Below are 24,675 nucleotides of genomic sequence, written 5' to 3' on the forward strand. Positions count from 1 at the left end.
ACAAAAATACCCCCAAATTAAAATCCTAGCTTCACTCCTTGCCCAAGGTCATATGGCTAAACAAGTTGCTCTCTGCCTCATTTCACTCCAGGCATCTGAAGCAAAAGGAAAATACTTGGCTGGGCTGTTACTAGTTCAGAAATAACTTGGGTAAAACACCTGACAGTGCCCAATAGCTCTTGTCCAGTTTGTGTGAACCTAACTGAATAACATTTCTAAGATATGCTGGACCGTCTAATGGAGTGATTTCCTAACATCATGGCTATCATCACTCCAAATCCAGCATTCCCTTAGAGCTATAAACTGTAAATCATTTCAATGCTCCTTAAGAACAAAAAGCAAAAATTAAAACTTAAGAATGTTTTTCCTCTTCTCCACTTTTGGTTCTTTAAGATCAAGGTGGAGTACTGGCCAGTTAGCTCAGTTGGTTAGAACATGGTGCTGATAACACAAAGGTCCAGGCCTCAATCCTTTAACCGGCTAGCTGCAAAATAAAAAAAATACATAAAAATAAATCAAGGCAGGAAAAGAGTAGGTCTCGTCTCTCTTATGTACCCATAGGATTCAGGATCTGTACACATTGAATACTAAATATATTATGAATGTTGTTGACAAGGCACAAGACAAAAGGTCCACAGATGGGAGGATTCACCCACTCTCCGGCCTCCCTGTCAGCCCATCAGGACTGTGCTGCTTCTATCTCCCCTGGAGATAGTCTTAAGCCCCAGCAGCCCATGGCTTCCATCAATGGATGTCAGAGTTTTAATAAAGAGGCTTTTATTTTTTTTGCCTCTTTCTTATAAATAGTATGGAAAAGAAAATGGAAAATATAGAAATGAAGAACATGGAGCTCTATTTCTTAATAAGCTGGGACTCAGCATGCTCTGGACACCTATATTTAATGAAAATATACTCCTATTTCTCCTCCAAGACATAGATTAAGCCCCTTTGGAAATGAATTCATCATCAAAACAAACAAGGATCTAGGGACTCTCAGTATATGACACCTCACTCTTTGAGACCTCAGAAGTTTTCATATATGTTCTTATTTAATAAATGTGCACATGCTCTATTCTTGGGCATTTCACAGGTAAAAACACACTATGACACAAAATCGAGCATGAGATAACCTATTAGAGATATTTCCTTCTGCATATTGAGCCTAAAGAAGTCTAATAACATGTCAAGACAAATTTTTTTTTTTTACCAAGATGCACTGATTCCTTTGAAGATTATTCCCAAATCCCAGCAAATTAAAAAAAAGAAAAAATACAGAACAAAGGCATTTCCAAAAATGTCTGGGAGTTATCGATATTACTATAATGTAACAAAATAGTAAAATGTAGTAATAGTAGTCATACTTGATATTTATGTAGGGCTTTCTCCCCCACATTGCTCAAAGCACTCAGAGCAAACCCTTGTTAAACTGACAGTGGTTAATGCAGACACAGCTTAATTCAAAGCATGTACTTCTCCCAGCCCAACTAGATTCCCACCTTTTCCTTTAGCTTAAGAAAAAATGGCTTATTTGAAGTATGTAGATTCAAAGTATGTTTTTAGCCTACTTTTTAAATGACATCTTATTACACTATAAAAATTATATCTGTCATTTACATATAAGAATGTTAATGTAAGTTACTTAGTTTTATACAGCAAGTATACTATGCTTAAAATTAAAAGTTTTTCAGTAACACTTTTGGAACATGTTTTCTTAGGTTTACCATGCATATTTGATGAGTGGTTTCTGAAGCAATAGTGCTAAGCTCTTCAGGAGTAAAGTGACGACACACAACCCCGCCTCCCAGTCTAGCACAGGTGCTCCAACAGGCACATGTCTCTAAGAAGTGAGGGATAAGTCAGATCGGCAACCAATTCCGCCTAGGATTTCTGCTCAGCATAACAGAAATTATATCAGGGCAATTACTCCCAAAAACATAACTGCTCCTTTAACCTGAACTCTTAAAAAGAAACAATAAACAGCCAATAAACAATATTTATGCCTATTCTATTTAACATTTCTCATATTCAGGTTCTACTTTTTAAAAGAAAAAAAATTAAGTTATGTTATGTCAAAACATAACAGTATATGAGGGTACTTCAATAAGTTCATGGAAAAATAGAACTGAAAGATAATGCAAATCTTTCCATGAACTTTTTGAAGTACCTCATACTTCCTAGTTTGACTTTTTAATTGTATACAAGTAAAACTGGAACTAATTAATAAATGCCAAAAAGTTGCCCTTTGTATTAATAATTTCTTGAGAGCTTGTTTGGAGGTTCTAGCAGGGGAGCGCAGCTACTCGTATACCCTTGACCGAAGAACGGTCCTCTCCTCTAGCGGGGAAGGTCGTCCTCTTCAACCGAGCGTGCAGCTTCGGGAGGGACGCACATGGAGCGGTGAGGGAGGAAGGGGACACCCGCCTAGCCAGCCAGATCAGCCGAATCAACCCTGGCGATCAATGGGGTGACAGATGTCGCAGCCAGATCACCCTCACATCCGTATTAATAATTTCTTAATGCCTAGGGTAAAACACACAAATATTTCCAATAGTACAATCAAGACTTTATGTTGTTAGTATAGTAGTTTATTGGTGGACAAGACAAATGGGAGACTTCCAAAAGGAGCAGCTAAGTTTTCTTTCAGCAGAAAACATGGCTGCAGTGTACATACGAGTTCAGTAACAATAAGATTATGAACACCGTCCCCAAAAAGAAAAAATTCATAAGCCACACAAAAACTTTTTAGATAAAAGCTTCTGATCTTGTCTACCTAAAGAATAAAGTCATTGTGACAAAAAAGACACTTTTTACGGAAAAGAAGGAGAAAATGGGGCAACAAGAAAAATAAACCAATAAACAACATAAAGCTATGAATTTGGATTTGTATTGTAGACTAACTAGATTGGACTTATGAAAGTGCTTTTCTGGTTTGCTCTCTCCCACAAATCAATGAATTTACAACTATAAAAACGTGACAACAGTCAAGCTGGGGCTGCTGGAGCTCAGGGGAAGAGGAGGAGAGACCTACGGAGTGCATGAAGGGGGAGAAGCCACGATGAGAGAAAGAAAAAACTGCTCGGAGCATTTTGGGCCATGGCTGCTTTAAGGCTGGAGCTGCTGAGCACACAGAGCAGGAGTCGGCAAAAGCCGCAGCTATGCCCTTTGTATGGAGTTGCTTGGAGGTGGCAGGGGAGAAGAGGGCCTTGGTAGCCCCAAGACAGCACGACCACTAATAGGGTTCCCATGGACCCATGCAGGAGCAAGGAGCCACAACAGCTGAAAAAGGGGAGCCATTCAGAGGCCAGTGAGTCATTGCAAGGGATGGGCACAGGGCCCATCCCATGGGAACTGTTTGGAGCATGGGTAGTTGGGTAGACAGGCCCACTGGGAGAACAATAGGACACAACAAGAACAGCTGATCTGCCCCTCAATCAGCGCAGGACCACACAGAGGAGACAAGTCAGGAATGCAGAATTGCATGGGGTGCAGTTTGATGAAAAGACTCAGGCCCGGATCAGAGTTTCTACATAACCCAGGTGCACTGGGTCTCTGGAGAGCCAGAAGTACCATTAAGTATAAGGTCAACGATTAAACCCTGAGCTGCACAAAAAGCCTTCCCTAGGGGAACAGCAGCAAAGCAGCAATTTAGCTCAGTTACACAGCTCAAGTGCTGGTCCCACAGGAAGTTCTCCAGTTTTAGGAGTAAGCAAAGGACAAAAAATTAGTTCCAGCCCAGGCACACCACCAGTGCCTCCAGGCCCGCCAGAGGATGCAAGGCATGGAGCCGGGAACAGAACCCCTGCCCACAACCAGGCACACCCTAGCACCTTGGGGCCAACCTGGGGACCCAAGGCAATGAGCCAGGGACCAGACACCCCCCACAACCAGGCACACTACCAGTGCCAAGGAGCATGCCAAAAACATCACCTTCATGTGGGTGGCCCACCACAGTAACCACGGCTGCCGTGAAAGTGGCTAGACGTCACAACCACCATGCAGACGGGCCACCAGCCACTGGAGTGGATTGACACAAGAGTCACCAGCAGAGCCCAAAGAAAGAAGAGGATGTCTCTCTCCACAAAGCTCATTCCAGAGTGACAGAAGAAGCATCTGCTCTATGATAATATTGGGGGACTTGAACATACCTCTCAGCATTGGACAGATCATCTAGGCAACAAATCAACAGAATATCCATTATTCTTTCAGAAGGAGAGAAGAAATCTAGGGTTATCAGTGGTGGGTGGAGGGAGAGAGGGGGGAAAGGGAGAGCTGGACAAGGGGCATAAAGAATAAGTACAATATGTAACAAGATACATACTAGTAATATTGATTTGATCAGCAGATATCAACATTGAATCCAAAAAATATGTAGAATCAATTATGATTCAATAAAAATAAAAATAAAATAAAAAAAAATCCAAACCAAGTTAAAATATTTACAGTATTTAAGAAAATACAGGGAAAAAATTGGATCTCAGAAAATCAATAAAATCATATTGGTCCCATATACACAGGAGAAAAAGCAAGTAACTTGGCTATTTTCTAGTTTCCAGCTTTGCTAATTCTAATAAAATTAATAATGAAAAGTTGACTAAACATAAATATCAGAAAAACACATGTTTTAATATCTGCTCCGAATAGAGAGAAGGGCTAAGTCTAAAATGGCCTAAACCCTCAAAAATAAAGAGTCTACTGTTTATAATTACAATTTAAGTAACCAGAGACCAGACTTTTCCTCCATGTTTTCCTATGGGGACACATATCTTCATAGGGTCAAAAAAGAAAGGCCAAATTATGAGGATGATCATCATGATAACTCAATACCATTTACTGAAACACTTTATATACCTGACTTCATTTAATCATTACCACATCTTTGTGAGGTAGGGGTATCAGCCAAATGGTATTATTTGCTAAGTTCCAAGTGAACAGCAATTCTATGTCTCATATACTAATACATTTCCAGGGCTTAGCACAGTGCTTGACACAGAGCAAGCAAGCAATAATCATTTGCCATGAAATTAAACTCACAGAGAAGAAAATCCATTAGAGGAGGAAAAGTAACCTAAGGTCATTTGGCCACCAAGTGACGTACTTAATCCCATGTCAGAGGACAATAAAATCACTGCTCTCACCCAAGATGCTTCTGTTCACAATTAACAACTGAATGCTCTTATTCTATCCTGGGGGAAAGTGACTGAAACTCAGCCTGGAGTTTAGTATAAGCAGTTCAAATGAACTATTAAAAAGTCTTCAAGTTCCTTTGTTTTCACATTTTTCAAATGGTTTTTTAATTATGCCAAAGCCAAAGTTAATGTGACTTTTTTTGGGGGGGAGGAGGAAGATTTGGTGTTTGATGCTAGACCAGGGAAAGAGGTACCAAGGTAAGTAGCTTGACTTTGAAAGGAGTGAGGTTTACCGTAAGCTTGTTGGTAAAATTTCTTACTAAAGTAATATTAATGACTTCTCATTAAGAAATTGCCTCCACTATGAGTTCCTGCTTTTAAAAATGTTATTCCTTACCATTGAGCTTCTACAAGATACTCCGTCTATCTATATAACCACCACATTCTCCACCCAAATGTCTTAAGCTTACATTTTAGATTTATTTCACAGGATGAAAATGATGGGTAATCGTAATATGAAGACATTAAAATGTTTCTAACACTTCATGCAAATATAAACCTCCTTCAAATGTCAGTTAAATTTTATTAGTATTTATCATTTGCACAACAGCATAAGGATTTATTGAAACTTCCACCAACTACTTTGAAAGGCACATGGTCCAAAGTTCCAATATTAGTTTATTATTCACACATGGAGAGGAAACACACACACACTGCTTTTAAGCTGTACAAGTGTTAGATTACAGTGTAATGTGCCATATCATTATTCTAATATGAAAAGTGAACGGCATCTGACACCGAAAGTTCGATGACTGCTTTGTGAGATCTGCTTTGCATTTAAATGACAAGAATAAAAACAGGAAGAACTGGCAAGGAAAAAAAAATCAGTTTCTCCCTATATTCAAAGCCTGGTTTTAAAATATTCAGGAAGTCTTCATAATTAAAATCCAATTCTTAAATAACATTTAAAACCTACAGTGTCAGAAACAAAGCAGATAAAAAGAAGAATACATGCTCCCTGCCCTCAAATAGTTTCAAGTGTTGGGGGAAAATTAGACATAGATCAAACAAGTGCTTTTAAATGAGAAACCTTGTCACTTCCAATGAGCAGTTTCCTGACTAAAAAGTTGAAACAATGTATCTCTATATTCCCAGAGAACCCTGCGTGTTATCTTTACACATGTATTCTAGCTGTGATTTAGGGGGACATCTCCCCAATTACAATGTGAACCCCACTGAGGGCAGGTCTCCATCTTTCTATGTCTGTTTAAGTACATACCACATAGAAGAAGCTGAATCAATGCTTGTTATATGCAAACAAGTGAAGGATTTGTCTAAAACCAAACTTTCCTCTTACTGGATTAAGCGCTGTTTTCTACTCCATAACTCTGGAAATAGATTTAAGCATACACTACCCCCCCACCCAACATCTATACCCTCACACAAATGATCAGTTAAATCAGCCTGGAATAGAACATGAAACTCAGAGAAAAACAAACCCTAATACTTCTAGTTACTGGTGAAGCACACATTTTCAAAAATAGCTGACGGAACTACACATATTACAGGGCATGTGATTTTTAAAGATGGATTCTTTCAACATAGGCAGCCCTACAGACAATAATTTGAAAGACAGAAGAATCTCTTCAACAAAAATATCCATCTCTTTGGTTTCACCCTTTGAACGGCCTTGTTATAAAACAAATCCTATCTGGTCAAGGGACACACACTCTGTCACCCTCCCAAGAAGTGACTTGTGTCAACTGCTAAACATATGAGGCACCAAGTGAAATTCTTTGGAGCAATGAATAATAACCTGACTAGGTTACTTTTGGAGATAAAGATCCTGGCCAGAAAAGTCCACAGGATCAAGTCCCACCCAGCAGGCAAAGACAGATTCAGGCCACATGGCTTTTGTGAATTTGAGGGAGTGAAGAGCTAAGGAAAGAGAGTTGACACAAGAAACTTGTGTATCTGAGAAATATATTAAGAACTATAAATGGAGAGAAACAGATACAGATAAAACTTCAACTATTCTATGATATGTCCCAGCATCAGACCTGCCTCATCTCCCACAAACTGTATCTGCAGCTAGGACTCTTAGATATTCAAACTTGGCCATACATTTTTGCTGCTGGCCTTAAACACAGCCCCAGCAACCTAGAAGAATTAATGTCCCCCTTTCAGTAAGGACCTAACACCAGAGAATCCAATGGGATAGAGATGTGCATGGTCCAATAAACTCCCTTTTTGTTTTATTCTCTTCTAATAAATTGGTAGAAAGGAAACATTTTAAAATAGTAACATGAATTGACAGGTGAAAGTCACCAGGCTCAAGTTGCAGATCCAAGTTTAGATATCATTAAGCTTGCTTTTTTTTTTTTTTTTTTTTAAAGATTAACATGTAGGAAAATTCATTTGAAAGACACATGCTTGCAACAACAACAACAAAAAGAAGATATAAAACCAGGTTTAAATCAGAAAAAGGTGGAAATTAAATAATTCAAAGTAGGTATGTTTTTACTTACGTGAACAAGCCTTAAATAAATACACACATACACATACATACATCAAGCACAACTTGGCAGACTGTTAAAACAGGGTGCCATCTGGGAACTTGATTCCTAAGAAATGACTTTCCGATACTGCCACAGAATCAAGCACCCTTTTAAAGTTTTAGAGAACAGTTACATCCTCAAAATATCATTCTGAGTCTTCTTTATTTTCATGATGGAAATATGTTAACACTAATTTTGCTTCTAACTACTGTTCCTTTGGCAACTAACATGTGTAAAAATAACAGATTCTTGATTTCTGTACCTTCACTTTAACATATAAAAGAAACCTCAGTCAATATTGATGTTTATTAAGTCATATTTTATACCTAAAATATTAATACTATAAATAACAATAGAGTAATTCTATAAAAGAAAATAATTCCTTTTCATGACTGTGAAATATTGTATTCAAAAGCACTGGCATTCTGTAATTATATTATGAACAGAATGTATCTGAAGAAGTGCTAAAAACTGGATTGCAATGGTAAGGGGGAGGAAAGAAGAAACATGTTTACAATCTGTTCAAATTCTCAGCTTAAAATTTTTGACATATAAGTTGGTTACAGCAAAGATTTAAATACAGAACTTAGTTTCTGAGTCAAATTACTAGACATATAAAATTAAAACCTTTAACATTAAACCCTACCTTCTGCAATTCGAGTTCTCCAATACAGGACCTCCGGGCTACTCTGTTGAGTTGCTTTACAAGCAATTGCTCTGTGCCTCTCTTCAATGATCAGAGGCCACCACAAAGCCCATGACACTTGCCATAGGAGCTCTCCAGTGTGCTGTGGCATGCGGGTGTGGTCACTGTGTTTGCTCTCCTGCAGGCCTTGCACACATAGCTCTGCAGGAGTCACACCACCTCCTCTCTGTGGATTGTATGTATTTCTAAGCTCACTATGAATATTTAGTAAATGGTTAATAATAATGATGTAATTATTCATTGATACAGAAGCAAGTTTCATGGCCTCAGATTGATGTAGACCTCGATCTACCATTCATAAAGACTAAATCATCAGTTTGCTTATAAGCCTTTTGGAAAGAAAAAAGGTAAAGATGGATCCTAGCCATTAAGTCAAAGGTATCAAAAGTATCAACTGACTCTTGAATATATGAACTCTCCAAATAAATGAAATAATTCAAACATACTTGGAAAAATTCAAACTACTTCTTCTTGCAAAGTAAAATAATTCAGTTAGAAAATTAGAATACATATTAATGTGTATAATTACAGAAATATAAAGAGTACTCTAGTTCAGTTTGACTAGAGAAAAGTTATGCGAATTAAATTGTAAATCTCAAATTACTGGAAAAAAGTTAAAAGACAGCTATAGTTAGGGTCTACATTATTGAAATTATTCAATACCAAATGCTCTTTAACAGTTTCTGCTCCTGTGGAAGCATTTCATTCTCAACACAACTCTCCCAGGCTCCATATGCCAACTATATATTTATTACTGCTGTCCATTAACAAAAAGCACTTCACATTCACCAACATGCAGTATATCAGCTGTCCTTTCCTATGTGCTCTCAATAAGTCACGCTTAGACTGTGCTTTCAACAAGGCCAATGACAGGTCTATCCACAGTTAGATTCAGTCTGAGCAGTTGAGTTATAATAAAACACAAAGTAATCAAGAAGTTTGCCACATTTCTTCTAAATTTAATGTATACAGATGAACAATAGTCTCAAAGTACTAACACACATTACTGCACTCAAACAAATTACAATGAGTCTTTCCATTTAAACAGGCAATAAACATACTAACACGAAAATGCATAAATTATAGGTCAGTAAATAAAAAGTTATCTTTTGGCAAAGCATTAAACGTGTCAGTATCCTTTGTTTCCACATGACTATTTTGCTAGCAGAGAGAGATTAAGTAAGGAATTCTAAGTCTAAGCCAGAGTTTCTCAACCCCAGCTCTATTTATATTTGGAGTAGGAAAATTCTTTGTTGTGGGGGCTGTCCTGTGCATTAAAGGGTATTTAGCAGCACCCCTGACTCACTAGATGCCTGGAGCAGCCCCACCCCAGATATGACAACCAAAACTGTCTCCAGACATGGCCAAATGTTCCCTGGGGGCAAAAGTGGCCCCACTTGAGAACCGCTGATCGAACCAACACTTTTAACCTACAATAACGGTAAGACCAGATTTTTGACCTACAGGAAGGTCTCCACATTACATAAGAACAAAAACTAAGAAATGCATTACTATTTAGTATGCAATTTTTTGCTTTCCTTCAAACCTGCTTCCTTTAATAAAAATGCTCTCTCAGTGCATCAGAGCGCGACCAAACATTTTTAAAGTCGTCATTTGCCAGCTTCCTTGCGGCTCACCTTGGAGACCGCAATGCTCCCACTGTGGTAGACCCAGGGTCGACCCCTTTATTCTTTGGACCAACAACACAGAATTATCAAGGGAAACGTTCTTAAGCAAAGTCAAATCACTCAAGCACTCTCGCCGGGACTTAGGCACACCTTGCTTTGACGGACTTGCGGTTTCCACTGAAACAAGTTGTTCTGCATACCTCTTACTACAGCGGTAACTGCATGCCTCACAGTTTCAGTTTGTCAGTAATTTAATTTCACTGAAGGCTAAGCCCGGACACTGATTTTTCTTAAACATTTTAAACCCAACATCTCATAAAACAGGATCCAAGCAAGCTTTGCGCATAGCACGGCTGGAATTAGGAACCAACAAACATGTTCTGCCTAGTCTGTAGCCTACTCAAGTACAGGGTGCAGTTTCAAAACCGTATGATTTGGAGGGGGAGCACATTTACTCTAATAGACATCAACAATTTAAGAAAAAGAAGACTTTCAAAGTCTAAAGTTTCTTTGCCTATCAAATGTCTTAAAAATATGTTGTTTAGGAGAAATAAAACAAATTCATCCAAATATATATTTTTCATGGAAATTAAACATGACTTCATATACTACAGAAGTAGACATTTCATTTTGACGATGAAATTTTCGATCTCTCAACTACCTTTCAATTAACCAGAAATGCAGACAGACTCATCCCTGCCATGTAAATATCATTGCTGTGGAGTTTTAAAAGCTTATTCAACAGATCTAGAAGCATATTGGCTCAAAACAGTTTGTTCATTTAATATATACTGTTAGATTCAAAAACTAATTCTACCTGGGTTTTAGGATTGTACTGCTAGAAGACCATGTGTAGTAGGAAAGATAAATATAGTTACTTTTCTTTAAAAAATAAAGTGGCCATATTTAATATCTTATGGTCAATTTTTAAACAATTATTAAAGCTATTACATATGGATATTAAATATGTAAACTAAATCTTTCTCTGAAAAATCTTTCTCTGATTTTTCCATTATTTCTGTAGATAGAATAAGGTGTTTATTTTTTTTCCTTGGAAAAATGTTAATTAGGATTAAAAGCCATAAGGACAATAAAAAGCGATAAGGACGTACTCATTACTATAAAATTAAATAATTTTCTGGTCACATTTATCTGGTAACACAAGTTTATTACTGATTTCCTGGAAGCAAATTAGATTTATAGGTAAAAAAAGTCTCACCAGAGCTTAAAACCAGATTTCCTGAAACCATATACTCACACATGAACACCATTTTCCTCCTACACCATATATCCACGCGTTTTTACCCCCACTCACTTTCTCATCTAATGCACTATTAAAAGAGTAAAAAAGAACAGTTCATTTTAAAAAATCAGCCACAAGTGACAAGGTCCTTGGTGATATACATTGGTCTTAGACACTGCTGCCTCCTAAATAGTAAGAAAGTCTCTTATCATCACCATATTCTAATTTTTATGTTAACAATTATCTTAATTTCAAATATCTTAAAAATCTATTTAAAATCTTTTTTTTTTTTTTTTTACTCTGTAAACTATAATATAATCTCTAAATTCACTTTGTAAGTATAATAAGTACCCTCACCATTAGCAACCAAACACTACCATGTTGGACAAGCATTAAAATATAAACTACCATTTCAGTCAATAAAGAGATTTACAGTAAGACCATAATAGGTTATCAATTACAGACAGCTTAACATTCACAGCCCCCAAGCCATTATTTTAATAGTCTATTTTGGAACTAGAACAGAAAAAGACACAGAGAGAGGAACGATTTTCCAGTAATCATAAACTCTCAGCATTTCTGTTTCACTTAGGCTACAAGCCCTAAGTTTAAAAATATATGTAACAAACCAGTGAAACTTACTTGACAGTGACTCGATTTGATAAATCCTGTAGATCCCCAGGATGGAAAAGCTGGGCTTCTTTCAATCCAATCTGTTCACAAGCTTTCAAAAAAACGTTTATATTATCCTGTGAAAAGAAGTGGAAAGTGATTGCTTAGCCGAGCTCTCTCTCAGTCAAAGGTTAAAAATTTTTATAATATAACTTCCAAGCTTCAAAGTCCAATTACAGTCAGCAAAAGAGGCAGCAGCAAGACCAATGCACACATATACTTGAAAAAAACATGGGCATGTATATTCTTTCAGTCTTCCAGAGCATAAACGGTAGTGCTATCTTGTGCCCGGGCATATGCTGTTTCTGTGATCTTTGTGACTGGCACGTTAAACATTACCTGTTATAGGACAAGTGCCTGGCCACTGAGCAGTAATCTACACTTTGATGTCAGCTCTGCTCTGCAAACAAACGCCCTCTTCCCAGCTTCGCACGACAAGCCTCACCTCTCTTCTTTTTAAAAATAACTCTAGCTACTGACATTCACCACCCAGAAACTGTTGGCAGGGAAGAAATAAGAGGAGGAACATTCTGTTTCTATGATTACAAATTACAGAACGACTGTGGAATACCACACCTGGAATCTGGGTTTGGTTGCTGAGCTGGCTGTTGACAGACAGGGAAGCCATACTATAGGATCAAGGAGAAACCCAGTGTTCATTGGCTAACTCACACAGTTTAGGTGTGGCACATTACTCACTCCCTGCACCTGCCTCAAAAGCTGCCTCCAAAAAATGAAAATCTATCCCGCAACTCCAAGGTTGCCCTCATATCTAATTTCAAAACCAAAGTCCTCCATTCACAACCAATGATTTTCATTAATACAAACTGCTGCACAAACATGGACTATAATATATCCTATTTACCATCGGCTGCATTTCAGACACACACATTTGGTTCCAGCATTAGCTTAGGCTTCATCTTTACCACTCTTAAAAAAGAAAATGCTTTACGGGGTTGAGCTTGTGAGGATCCCATGTGGACTCTTTGCCTTCACTTTGTTAGGGTTGTCAGGTAAAGGAATGGCCTCCCACATGCCGACACACATCTGTCCACTTAAGCATGCTGGCAACACCACCTCTGTGTTGTGAGCCTCCGAGAGCTTCCCTGAAACTTCAGCTCCCTCCCTAAGAGCTGATCTTCAGAGACCAAAAGACAACTTGCCACATGGAGCAAGGCAATTACAATTTTCCCACACTGACAAGCTCATTTCCACAGGAAGAGAAGTCAGGGTGAGGTGGCAAAATGGGCAGAAATGATTTTTAAAGGAAACAAAGGAAGATAATATGGCTAAATTCAACAGCTTGGGGTTTTGGACTGTGAGGGGATTTAGAGAAAGTGCAAGAGAATGCGTGGTAAGAAAAAAGCAACACTGATCACTAGAGTAAAAGGAACATTAAAAAACCACTATTTATAGAGGTGGCAGGCTATTCCAATGTACTATCAGTAAAAGGCAGTTTGAACTACCTAGCTGAAAGCTGAAATCCATGAATCATTTTAAATAGGAATATGTCAAAGATTAAAAACATTTATAAATCAAAAGTTTAGCAGTTCAATGAAAGGTGTTTAGTTTGATTTTATGTAGAAAAAGGAGAAATAATTTGTTGGCAAAATTCCAAGAGTAGCAAAAAGTGATAATTTTGTTGTTAAACTCACATAATTCTAGAAAGTATGCTATCTATACTTACCAATAATACAAATTACTGGTTCTAAAACTGGCCCTCTGAGAAGCAGACAAGAACAAATGATTTGGTGTACCAGTACCCTAAATTCTACAGGAAGCAAATCTCATATCAAAAAAGGGAAAAGTAAACCATCACTGAGATAGGAGGTGTTCAGTTTGCAGGGGTTCAGGTTTGGGGACACACCATTGGGTTTCAGGCCACACCCCAGGGTCTCAGGCCTTCCCCTAGAGAAGAGTTACTGTTGCAAGTTGAACCTACTTTTGGCACCAAGGAATAGAAATTGAGGCCTCAGGAAGTTGACTTATGCAAATCCAGTGGCTGGGCATACTCAATAGAGAAGGGTTATATAACCCTAGTAGTTAAGCATGCTAAGTAGAAGGGAGTTTATCCTTTGAATGAAGTTCTGCGGGAGGGGCTGGAGAGTACTGAATATTGTAGGTATTTTCCAGTGGGTATGTTGGAATTCGACCAATGAGCAGGTTCTATAAAGAGACCAACTGAGCATGTGCAAGACTGTTGCATAACTGGGAATGACATTCTTAAATATTCATTAGGTAGTATGAATATGTATTAGATAGAACAACTATAAACGTTGAATCCCAGTAGAAAGCAGGGCTGCTCACTCTTTCTACAGCCAGCCTATACTTCACCTGCGGTGTATATTTCTTTCTTTTTGTATCATTCTTGCCTTTAGCAGGCTGCTGTTCACTCTGGGGCAAGCCTGCTCTTTGTCTATCAATGCATATTTATTTTTGTATAAAACTTGCTGCAGTTATTGCTGGTTTTCCTGGAGCCCACTTGCATCTCACTGGGAGAGGTGTGTATACTTTACCTTTATGTTAAGCTTATTTCTAAGGGTCTGCTGCTCACTCTCTTGAGCCAGCCTACACATTGTACTAAACATTAGGTGTGCATTTCTCACTTTAGTATCAAACTTGGTGCAGGCTCTGCTCAGTCTCTGGAGTTAGGCCACACTTTCTCTGTGAAGCCTACACTTCTTAACCATTACGTTAAACCTGTTTTCACTTTGTACTGTGACTCTGTCCTTGAATTCTTCTCTATGGCAGAGTCAAGAAGCTTCTAGAGAACAGGGTGGGTCAAAGCCAGCTACCGGGCCTTCCTAGACCCTCACCACCAATTCAACTGGGTTCTGAATGTTTAAAGCATTATAAAATATTACGACAAAGTTAAACTAAAAAGTAAACTTATTGAACTAGGAGCCAAAACAATTCTTTACATATTTTATAATGGCATTCATCTGGTTGACAAATATGTACAGGTTGATAAGCTTAGATAGATAAAGCCACATACTCCTTAAAACCCACCTAAGTGTTAGGAAAAAACCACTTAAAAATTCAAGTTACTATATTTAATTGGAGACAAAGTTCAAAAAAATATATAATTAAATACAATATGATAAAGTTCTAGTCTTAAATAAAGCCTTCATTTTAACCAAGAAGCAGAACATCTTTTTAATAGTTCAACAACACTTACGTTTAAAACAGAAAAACTTTTTAAACAAGTCACATATGGCCTATGCAGCAGGAACGGGTTGTACTAAGATCAGAATTGTAACCAAAATTATGCTTATTGGACTTGAGCCACTGGTAATTTACTTTTTGCAATTTCAAAGGACCCAGGCAGAGAGTTGCCTGAGGAGATATACAAAATCATAAAATAAAATGTTCATGTCTGTTGAAACATCAAGAAACCACACCCAGCTCAACATATTAAAAGGGAAGCATTTAGTCTTCATTCGGAATCATTTTCACTTGAAACTAGCAAAAATCCCAACCAATCACACAAGTATCTCATATCCCAGCTTATATACAATACTTCATGTCAAAAGCCTGCTCTAAACATCAGCAGTCCCCATACTTTCAGGACCAAAAGTGGCTTCTTTGGGGTGGGGGGGATGAACCCTGAATGTATCTAATAGCTCCTTTTAGTTTTAAATTTTTCTATGACTATGAATAAAGGTAGACACTATATAAACAGAAAAAGTAGATGGCTTAAGATTTTCATAACCTCACCAACCTCCTCTCCACCTGTAGCCTTGAAATCAATTATAAAGCAGTCATCACAGGTGTGGGGTGGAGGGAACTAGAGTGAATTAGAGAGATTAATGATCAGGAACCACACTTTCAACTTGAGGAGGATGAGAAAAAACATAAAAATTTACAAGGATTCTCAGGTTTGTATTAGTTCACTGTAGTACCTCTTATCAGTTGTCTATTGCTGCAAAACAAATTATCCCAAAACTTAGTCACTTAAAACAACACATATTTATGATTTCACAGTTTCTCAAGGTCAGGAATTTGGGAGTGGCCTTAGCTGGATAGTTCTGACTTGGGAGGTCTCTTATCAGGATATAGTGGAGATGTCAGCCAGGACTGCAGTTGTCTGAAGGCTCTCCTGGGGCTTGGAGGAGCTGGTTCCAAGGTGGCTCACTCACAAAAAAAATCAAGACTGGTTGTGGACAAGAAGCCTTAGCTCTTTACCAAATGGACATCTGAGATCCTACTTCAATAGTTATCTGTGAGGAAAATAAGCAGCTGGTTTCATCCATTTTTAAAAATTTTTCCTTGAGTACCTATTTCTCTACAAAGAAAAAGTCTTGGTCATTTGCTGACAGCAAAGGAATTGAGGACAAAGGAGAACAATAAAGTTTTGTAATATATGAAAACAGGAACAGGGACCAACTAGGAAAGCTAAAAGTATAATAGTGTCGCTTAACAGGGCAATGCTATGAGAAATGTGTCACCAGGCAATTTTGTCATTGTGTGAACATCATAGAGTGTACTTACATGAACCTAGATAGTAAAGCCTACTACACACCTAGACTATATGGTATAGACTATTGCTCTGACCACTGTCATATATGCAGTCCATCGCTGACCAAAATGTCATTATGCAACACATGATTGTAATTGCCAAATGACACTGAGGGCCCAGGAGATTATGCACGATAACAATGCCAGCAGCATGGCAATTTGCTTTTATGCCAGCACCGCTTGGCAGAACAGGAGGAAAAACCAGACCAATTGGGGCAAAGCTGAGAGTTGGCAAGTGAGAGCAGCAGCAGCAGGTCAAGGGAAGGGGACTCTGGTTATCGAAATGCTCAACTCCAGTTACAATTAACTAACTACAGAGAAGCAATAGCAGGCTTTGTCCAACTGCAAGCATGAATTAAGTGACAGTCTTGCATATTATTCATCTAATGAAACCTTACAGCAAAAATGAAATAATTCTAAAACTTGTCTACTTTATTTTTTAAAGTGCTGAAATAGATGTTTATGAAGTTCTGTCCTCAAATTATCCATGTTCTGTGTTCCAAAGTAAAACACATAATTGCTTTTTTTAAAAAAACATCATAATGATGCTAACCCACATAGTTTATGAAGCAATAAAGCGTATACAGCGAAGGAAAACTACATGGTAAAACTCTGCAGCCAGCTGCAAACCGGAGCGCCTATAATGCAGCCTCCTCCCCCTTTGGGAATCACTTTTACAGATAATGTGTCTGGATTACCAGCCCTTGTTAAACTTTTCCAGCCCCAGGGACTAACTGCTTTATGAGGCTGGCTCACTTTTAGTCACTCCTATGTCAAGAAAGTCTAGACTCTCTCACTGTAATTGTGAAACACCGATCCTGAATCTGCATATTTGATAATGCAAACTAAACATGATCTTTCTGCAATATGAGCACCCCTTAGCTACTTAGCTCTCCTGCCTCGTATACTCTACATGTTCCCCAACCTCACATCTCTCTTCAAATGGCCCTTGTTTCCCAACATCCCTTGTGCCTCATGTGACATCTTTCAGTTCTAGTATTATCCCAACTGGCCCTCCACTGAATGGCTAATTTTTCCAGGTTAATATTCATTATGTTCTTATCATGTGCCAGGGACTTCATACAAATTATCTTATTCGAATTCTCACCAAAAAACTTCATAAAGTGTTTTTGTTTCCATTTTACACATGAGGAAACTGACACTTAATGAACTTATGTGACTTGCCCAAGTTCATACATCAAGTTGTAGAGCTGGGATTCAAATCCAACAGTTTGACTCTTGAATCTGTGCTCTTAACCACTGTATTAGATTCTTACTAATACTATAAAAAGTTGCCACAACTTAGTAGCTGAAAACAACACAATTTTATCATCTTACAGTTCTGGAGGCCAGAAGTCCAAAATCAAGGTGTCGAGAAGGTTATGTTTTCTCTGCTACGTTCTAGGAGAGAATCCGTTTCCTTGCCTTTTTCCCGCTTCTGGAGGCCCCCAGCATTCCCTGGGGCTCATGGCCCCATTTCTCCATCTTCAAAACAGCAGCATCAGGCAGTCTTTCTCACACTGCCATCTATCTGGTTCTCTCTCTCCTTGCTCCCTCATCCTCTTATATAAGAACACTTGTGATTACCTTTGGCCCACCTGGATCATCAAGATACTCTGTCCAGCTCAAGTTCAACTGATTAGCAACATTAATTCCATCTGCAACCTAATTCTCCCTTGTCTGGTAACATATTCACAGTTTCCATGGATTACAATATGAACATCTTTGGAAATCATTATTCTACCTACTCCAACTACCACACCTCCTTAAAGACAAGGTCCTTCAGGTTATGACCTCTCAGAGTGAAGTATCTATAACTTAATACTGGACTCCAGGTATGGTTAATTATCACTCGAAGCCTTACTAATAATGCTCATCTTATAAAATGAGGATAACAGGGTTATTGTGAGGGCTTAATGAGTAAACAATGCGTGATTGGCAGTTTCTCACAAATAAGTAAGTGGTCAGAAAAATAACCCACAGGCAGTGGGTACTTTTTACTGTGGCATCTATGTTACACTGTCAGCTGAGTGAGATTATGCACAGCAGTAATACCCAGGTGACCCTGATATCATAGTTCATAGGAAGATGACCTGTGGGTTTTAATGGACTATAGACTAGTCAAAAATAATATCCAACTTATAAGAAAAATAAGTTGGATATAGGAAAATCTGAATTGAAAACCATGGGATCCTATTAGTGAGGTGCCATCAATAAAGGTGTAAAATGCATGACTGAATTTGTAGACAATATAAAACCACCTGGACTTGTGATTTTTAAAAACTAAAATACAGTTGAACTTTATTCCTGACAAATATCCTTTTGGAGACTCAGGTCCATCTAGATCATTTTTAATTACAGATTTTGATATCCTGTACATTCACTATACCTTACTGTTTCAATATTTACAAATTAGACTAATTTTTTCATCCCTTTTTTGTTTTTTTAAGTGTGAACAGGGCAAGAACAAAACCCTAAAGCAAACAGCCAGAAACCTCAAAGTTTACAATGGATTTAAACATTTTGGCTCCTTAAAATTGATCATTTTTACTCAACTATTTAAGATTTTACCTACAGGCACTACTGTTCGGTCCAATACCAAGGCCTTAATGACAGACACCTTGCAGGAATTAAGACAGATGCCTAAAAAGTGAGGGCTGGTAATATAAACTAATAAAATATAAACAAATAAAAAGAGCACAACGTCAAGGAGACAACAAGAGTCCAAGAAAACCAGAGATTCCCATCCTATCTACAGGACACACCATATAAAGGTTGATTTAGGGGCATGCAGACTCATTGTTGCCAGATTCATCAAGAAAACCCACCAAAAATCTCAGGGTATATAAATGTTGGCTCAAATTTTAAAAACAAAAATGTAAGCCAAACAAAACCCATCTGCAGGCCATTTCTCTGGCTGGTCTCCTGCATTCCCCATGGGGACCAGTCTAGTGATCTGCTACTTTAGAGCCTTTTGCTTCTGATGGACAAGGCTGGCTTCTAGAGAGTACCTTGTTTCTTGATAAGTAATCATAAGCTACCCCTTTAACCATCTTTTCCATGATGCTGCCAGGGAACACCATCTAAAATGTGCATTACTCACTTTGTTAGGACATTTTGCCAATCTACAATCTTTTGCAAATTGCCTCATCTTCCCCGGGTTCTCTCTTGATTCTCCCCTTCCCCCACTAATCCTCTGCCCCCATATCTATTACCTCATTAAACTACTGATGTAAAAACCCTCAATCCTCTCTCAATCCATTAGCAAATCCTATACACTCTTCCATCAAAACATTTGGAAAATCGACCGTTTCTTACCACCTCACCAATTGCCCCCATATCTCTTGCCTGGACTACTATATAACTCAGGTTCTCCAGAGAAACAGGACCAACAGGACATATATAGGAAGAGATTTATTATAAGGAATTATAGAGGCTGGGGAGTTCCAAGATCTGCAGTCAGCAAGCTAGAGACACAGGAGAGCTGATGGTCTAGTCTACTCTAAGTCTGAAGGCCTGAGAACTAGGAGAGCCAATGGAATGCTATGAGTTCTAGTCTGAAAGCCAGCAGGCTCCAGACTCAAAAAGAGCCCATGTTTCAATTTGAGTCTGAAAGCCAGCAGGCTCCAGACTCAAAAAGAGCTCATGTTTCAGTTTGAGTCTCAAAGCAGGAAAAATACAATATCCCAGCGCAAGCAGTAAGGCAGGAAGAGTTCCCTAGTAGGAACTAGCAGGAGGGCCAGCCTTTTCTGTTCCATTCAGGTTTTCACCTGTCATATGATGCCCACCCACATAAGGGAGAGCAATCTTTGTTACTCAGTCTACCAACTCCATGTTAATCTTATCCAAAACATCCTTGCAAACAGATCCAGAATAATGGTTGACCAAATATCTGGGTACCATATGGCACAGTCGAGTTGACACAAAAAATTAACCATCACAGCTACTGAAATTGTTCTTTTCCTGGCTTTCCCCCTCCTCACCTTGATTTCCTTCAGTCTGTTCTTCACACAGCAACCAGAGATTTTTTTCTTAACCATTTTAAGATACAATTCACATGCCATACAAAATTCACCTCCTTAAAGTATATATTTAGTATATTCACAGATATGTGCATCCATCACCACAGGCAACCAATGACCTTCTAATAACAACTTAAGTTGCTCTTACTCACACTTGAGTAAGATGTAGTCTCCTCATCAAAGTCCATGAAGCCTTCCACAGCTTCACCTGCCTCCTCTTCCTCTCACTCATTCAGGCCCACAGTCCTCCTTGCTGATCCTGATCCTCCCTCTGGTCCCTCTATATGGAAAACTCTCTCCTTCCCCCACATCTTCCCAGGGCTCAATTTCCCTCACTTTATCAGGTCCCTGATCAAATATCAACTCAGAAATAAGATGCCCTGGAGCACCTTCTCTGAAATGCTTCTCATACACTCATTCTTTACCCATTTGCATTGCTTGCTCAGTGTAATTACTGGCAACTGATGAAGTACCATATTTTCTTCACTGGAATTATTGGCACCTAACAGGACACTGATTTACTGATTCCAACTCCATTGAATGTCAGCTCCACAGGGAACTTTCTCTATCTTGTTTGCAGCTGTGTCTCAAGTTCCTGGAACAGTGCCTGACACATAGTATGTGTTCAATAAATACTTTTAGGAAGGTGGGGCAGTCATGGGCCTAAGACATATCAAGTGACTCCTGCCCTCATACCAGTTTTACACTTTGGATTCTATTTCTTATCAACCTCACTTACTCTTCCCTTTTCATTTCCTACATAACAAAAGGTTCCTAAGGAAAGACATTCCAATTTTATTTGAATAAAACTGTCCTGTACAAGTATGATATAATTCTACTCAAATACATGAATCAATTATTTTTAACTCTACAAGTTAATTATAGTGTTGCTTTAGCAATTCTAATTCATTAACGCTCAAAAAAAAAAAAAAAAGTTGCCCTCAAGGCTGAAACTTGGCTTATAAATGTTCATCTTAGATTTAAAAGCAAGCAGGTTTCAGAACTCTCGGGAAGTGCTCCTAAACTTGTGCCAACATCATGACTAAGAGATTAGGGCTAGAAATAAAACAGGAGTTTCCTGATTTGCAGCACTACCTCATTATGAGGGTACTGGAAACAACTTCAGTGTTGACACTGAGTTTTTAAGTTTCTACTCTTAGTGACACTTAATCTTTAATTGGGAGAGTGAGAGAAGCAGAGAGACAAGAAGACTCAAGGAAGTCTCATGAGAATACTTTATAAATGACTCAACCATCATCAACTTATTTATACGCCATTTACATGGACATGTTAAGGTATTCAGATATTTAATATCTAGTATTTCTTACCTTGAAGACAGCCAGCACACAATCCCCAGTGTATTCACTCAAACTTGATATTGGATAAATTCAAACTATTTCAAAATACAGATGGTGATCCACAGAAATTTCAGTAAAATATACATTACAAAAAAATTTTTTAAATAAACATAAACCATGGAAAATGTCATTTTCAATGTGTAAAGTGGCCTTATTTTTAGTAAATGGCTTTTATGCTATAATTTCTTATACAAGTGTAACAATGCATTAATAATGGTAATACTACAGTACCCTACTGTATCTTTATTGAGAAGAAAAAGAACTCCATGTTTTTGTTATGTTTTGTTTTTAAAGAAAATAATGAGATTGACAAACTAATAAAATAAAAATAGTTTAAATTTTAGCATTTGAGACATAGTTTCACAACTTGCAACAGCAGGTCACCCTCCCTTTGAAATAAAAACATTTCTCCAGTGTAGTTTTAATAATGAGACCACAATTTGACAGTTTCAATCAAGTTTATTGACATCCTTGAACGTTCACTGTCTCTATTAGGAAATGGGGAAAAAAAATCTATCCTTTATAACTCAATGAAACACCACAGTCTGATGAAATAGGCATGAAATTGTTCCAATACAGTGATAGATGAGAAATAAAGAAAAATTAAAGAGCATGGTAATTTATAGAAACAGATACCCTTCATTATTTGTCAAACGTGAGGAAATCAAAAACATGAAAAGGAAAGCAGAGTTGATGCAGAGGTGGTGCCAGATGCATGTTACAGGAGGGGCTTCAGAGCTGCCCCCTCCACACCCTCTGCAGAGCTCAGCTAATGTGGGAATCCTGCCGTCGCCACTTGTCACACTCTTTTAACTGCCCGTAATCCTGCCGAGTGGGCCAATTGTCCAGCTAGGGCTGGGTCTGGAGCTCAAAGACCCCTCAAGCCTATTCACTGACTGGGTCACAAACCCTTCACATGCCAGGCTGGGTCTCCAGAACCCTCACATGCCAGGCTGGGTCACCAGACTCCTCACACGCAGGTCTGTGAGCTAAGTAACCAGCAAACAGGTCCTTGGAAGCCTAGGTTGGAAAGCATGGCTGCACAGAGCAGCATCCACCTGAGGAAGTCACCAGCCAAACCGTGGTGCCATGCACACACACCAACTCCACCCACACACAATTTGTATACTGAACCACCCCCAACCAGCCCTGAGGCGAGGGCAGCCTGATTAAATTATTCTATTTTCCCAACACCCTCCTTAGCCTATAAATGTTGACTTACATCTCTTTCAAGATGGGGATCAAATCATGGCAACAAGAATCAGCTCGATAGGAATGCTGCTTTTATTGGCTAAGCAATCACATAGGCAAGGATGAGTGAAGTAAACAAAACTTACTTGGTGGAAGTCTTTTCCAAATTTTCTAGGTGGAAGATCTCAAACCAATCTACAAAATCAGCAATAAAATTCCAGAAGAGGAAATAGACACCATTGACTTTACCTTTAAGCGATGATTTCAAACTAGCTCTATAATACCATCTTTCCATCTTTTCCCATGAAGTCGCTGGTCATTAACCTCCAAATACATTCACAAATGTCTATCTTGCTTATTACCGATGGAGAAATACTCCCTCTGAGACACACAGTGGGTCTGACCCAGCACAGAGCAACCCTCAGCATCACCACTCCCTCAAGCAAGGGGTAAATTGTCTGCTCATTCCTGTAACTCATCGAAGTCACAATCTAATATTCCTTGAGTATTCTCTCTTATCATGCAAAATTCTTTCCTGCCTCCTACCCAGAAAAGTGCCACCCTTGAATGAAAATTGTAGTTATATTCATATTTCTTATATTATTTCAATGTAGATGATAAAGGAGAGGAAACAGAAGTAGACTCCCCCCCCCCAATAAAGAAAAAAAAAACTCTGTCTTGATTTCTCACATTTTTGTTTTATTTGTGAAAAGTGCTTACAAGCTTCAGTGTCCCACAGTGTCCCTCAGGTGAGTTTTCCATCACCACTGGATCAAAGGGAACAACCAGATGTTTCAGCAGTAACCTCTGTGCGCAGTAGGTCACACTACTTTGCTGACTACCTGAGTGTGTGGGAGAGTGAAAGGGAAAGAACCAGAAGCACTTTCACACAGGTACAGGAATGTTAACCACTAATAACCTGTTGGAAAATGGCAGTGAGAATGGATGCGTAGACACTTGCCTTACTTCTTGAAGTAGCCACGATGGAGGCCAGGGAGACTGACACAGCCAACAGCTTAGGCTAGCTGGCGTCTTTGCCCATGTCCTGCCTTCTGCAGCTTTCCTGACTGAGAACACAACCCTTCCAGGCACTACAGTCACACCTTACACATTCCACTCTCAAAAGTTATCTAAAAGAATAATCCTTCAGAGCAAAGATGTTCAAATTGAGCCCATGTAATTGATAAAAATGTGGGTAAATTGAGGATTTCTCCACTGAGCCCTCTGATAGACGCGAATGTTCAAGCGAATGATTCTAACCAAATCTCCTGGAGTACCATTACTTTTCAAAGGGAAATTACAACTGAAATGGAAAGCATGAGTAGATCAATCCAATCTATAGTCAGTCAGCAAACTAGCCCCTGTAAAGGAGTAGTGTTCACCTTCTTGATTCTTTAGCTCAGTGGTTCTCAACCAGGAACAATTTTAGGGGCTCACAGGCAATATCTGGAGACATTTTTAGCTGTCACAAATAAGGCAAAAGAAGGGAAGTGTGTTTCTGGCCTCCAGTGAGTAGAGGACGGGGATGCTGCTAAAGATTCTACAGTGTACAGGACAGACAGACCTCCACAGCAAAGAATTATCTGGCCCAAAATGTCAATAGTGCCAAAGCTAAGAAAACTTGCTTTAGCTAAATGCAAATAAATCATTAGG

The 24,675-nt window shown here is 38.6% G+C and overlaps 1 protein-coding gene across 6 annotated transcripts in view; it reads right to left on the bottom strand.

The window, feature by feature from the left end:
- Nucleotides 1-24,675, bottom strand: part of LMO7 (LIM domain 7) — a 119,258-nt gene that overhangs the window by 90,029 nt on the left and 4,554 nt on the right. For 4 of the 6 annotated variants that reach the window (XM_063101718.1, XM_063101717.1, XM_063101716.1 and 1 more), the window contains exons 1-2: nt 12,111-12,256; nt 11,904-12,010 (exon numbers count right to left, since the gene is read on the bottom strand). In XM_063101718.1, coding sequence (XP_062957788.1) covers nt 11,904-12,010; nt 12,111-12,149 — 146 coding nt within the window. In that variant the 5' untranslated portion in view covers nt 12,150-12,256. Of the gene's footprint in view, nt 1-11,903; nt 12,011-12,110; nt 12,258-24,675 lie in introns of those variants that run through there. The other 2 variants (XM_063101715.1, XM_063101719.1) reach the window with 2 other exon arrangements.

This window comes from Cynocephalus volans, chromosome 7 (assembly GCF_027409185.1).
Source record: "Cynocephalus volans isolate mCynVol1 chromosome 7, mCynVol1.pri, whole genome shotgun sequence".
Lineage (NCBI taxonomy): Eukaryota > Metazoa > Chordata > Mammalia > Dermoptera > Cynocephalidae > Cynocephalus > Cynocephalus volans.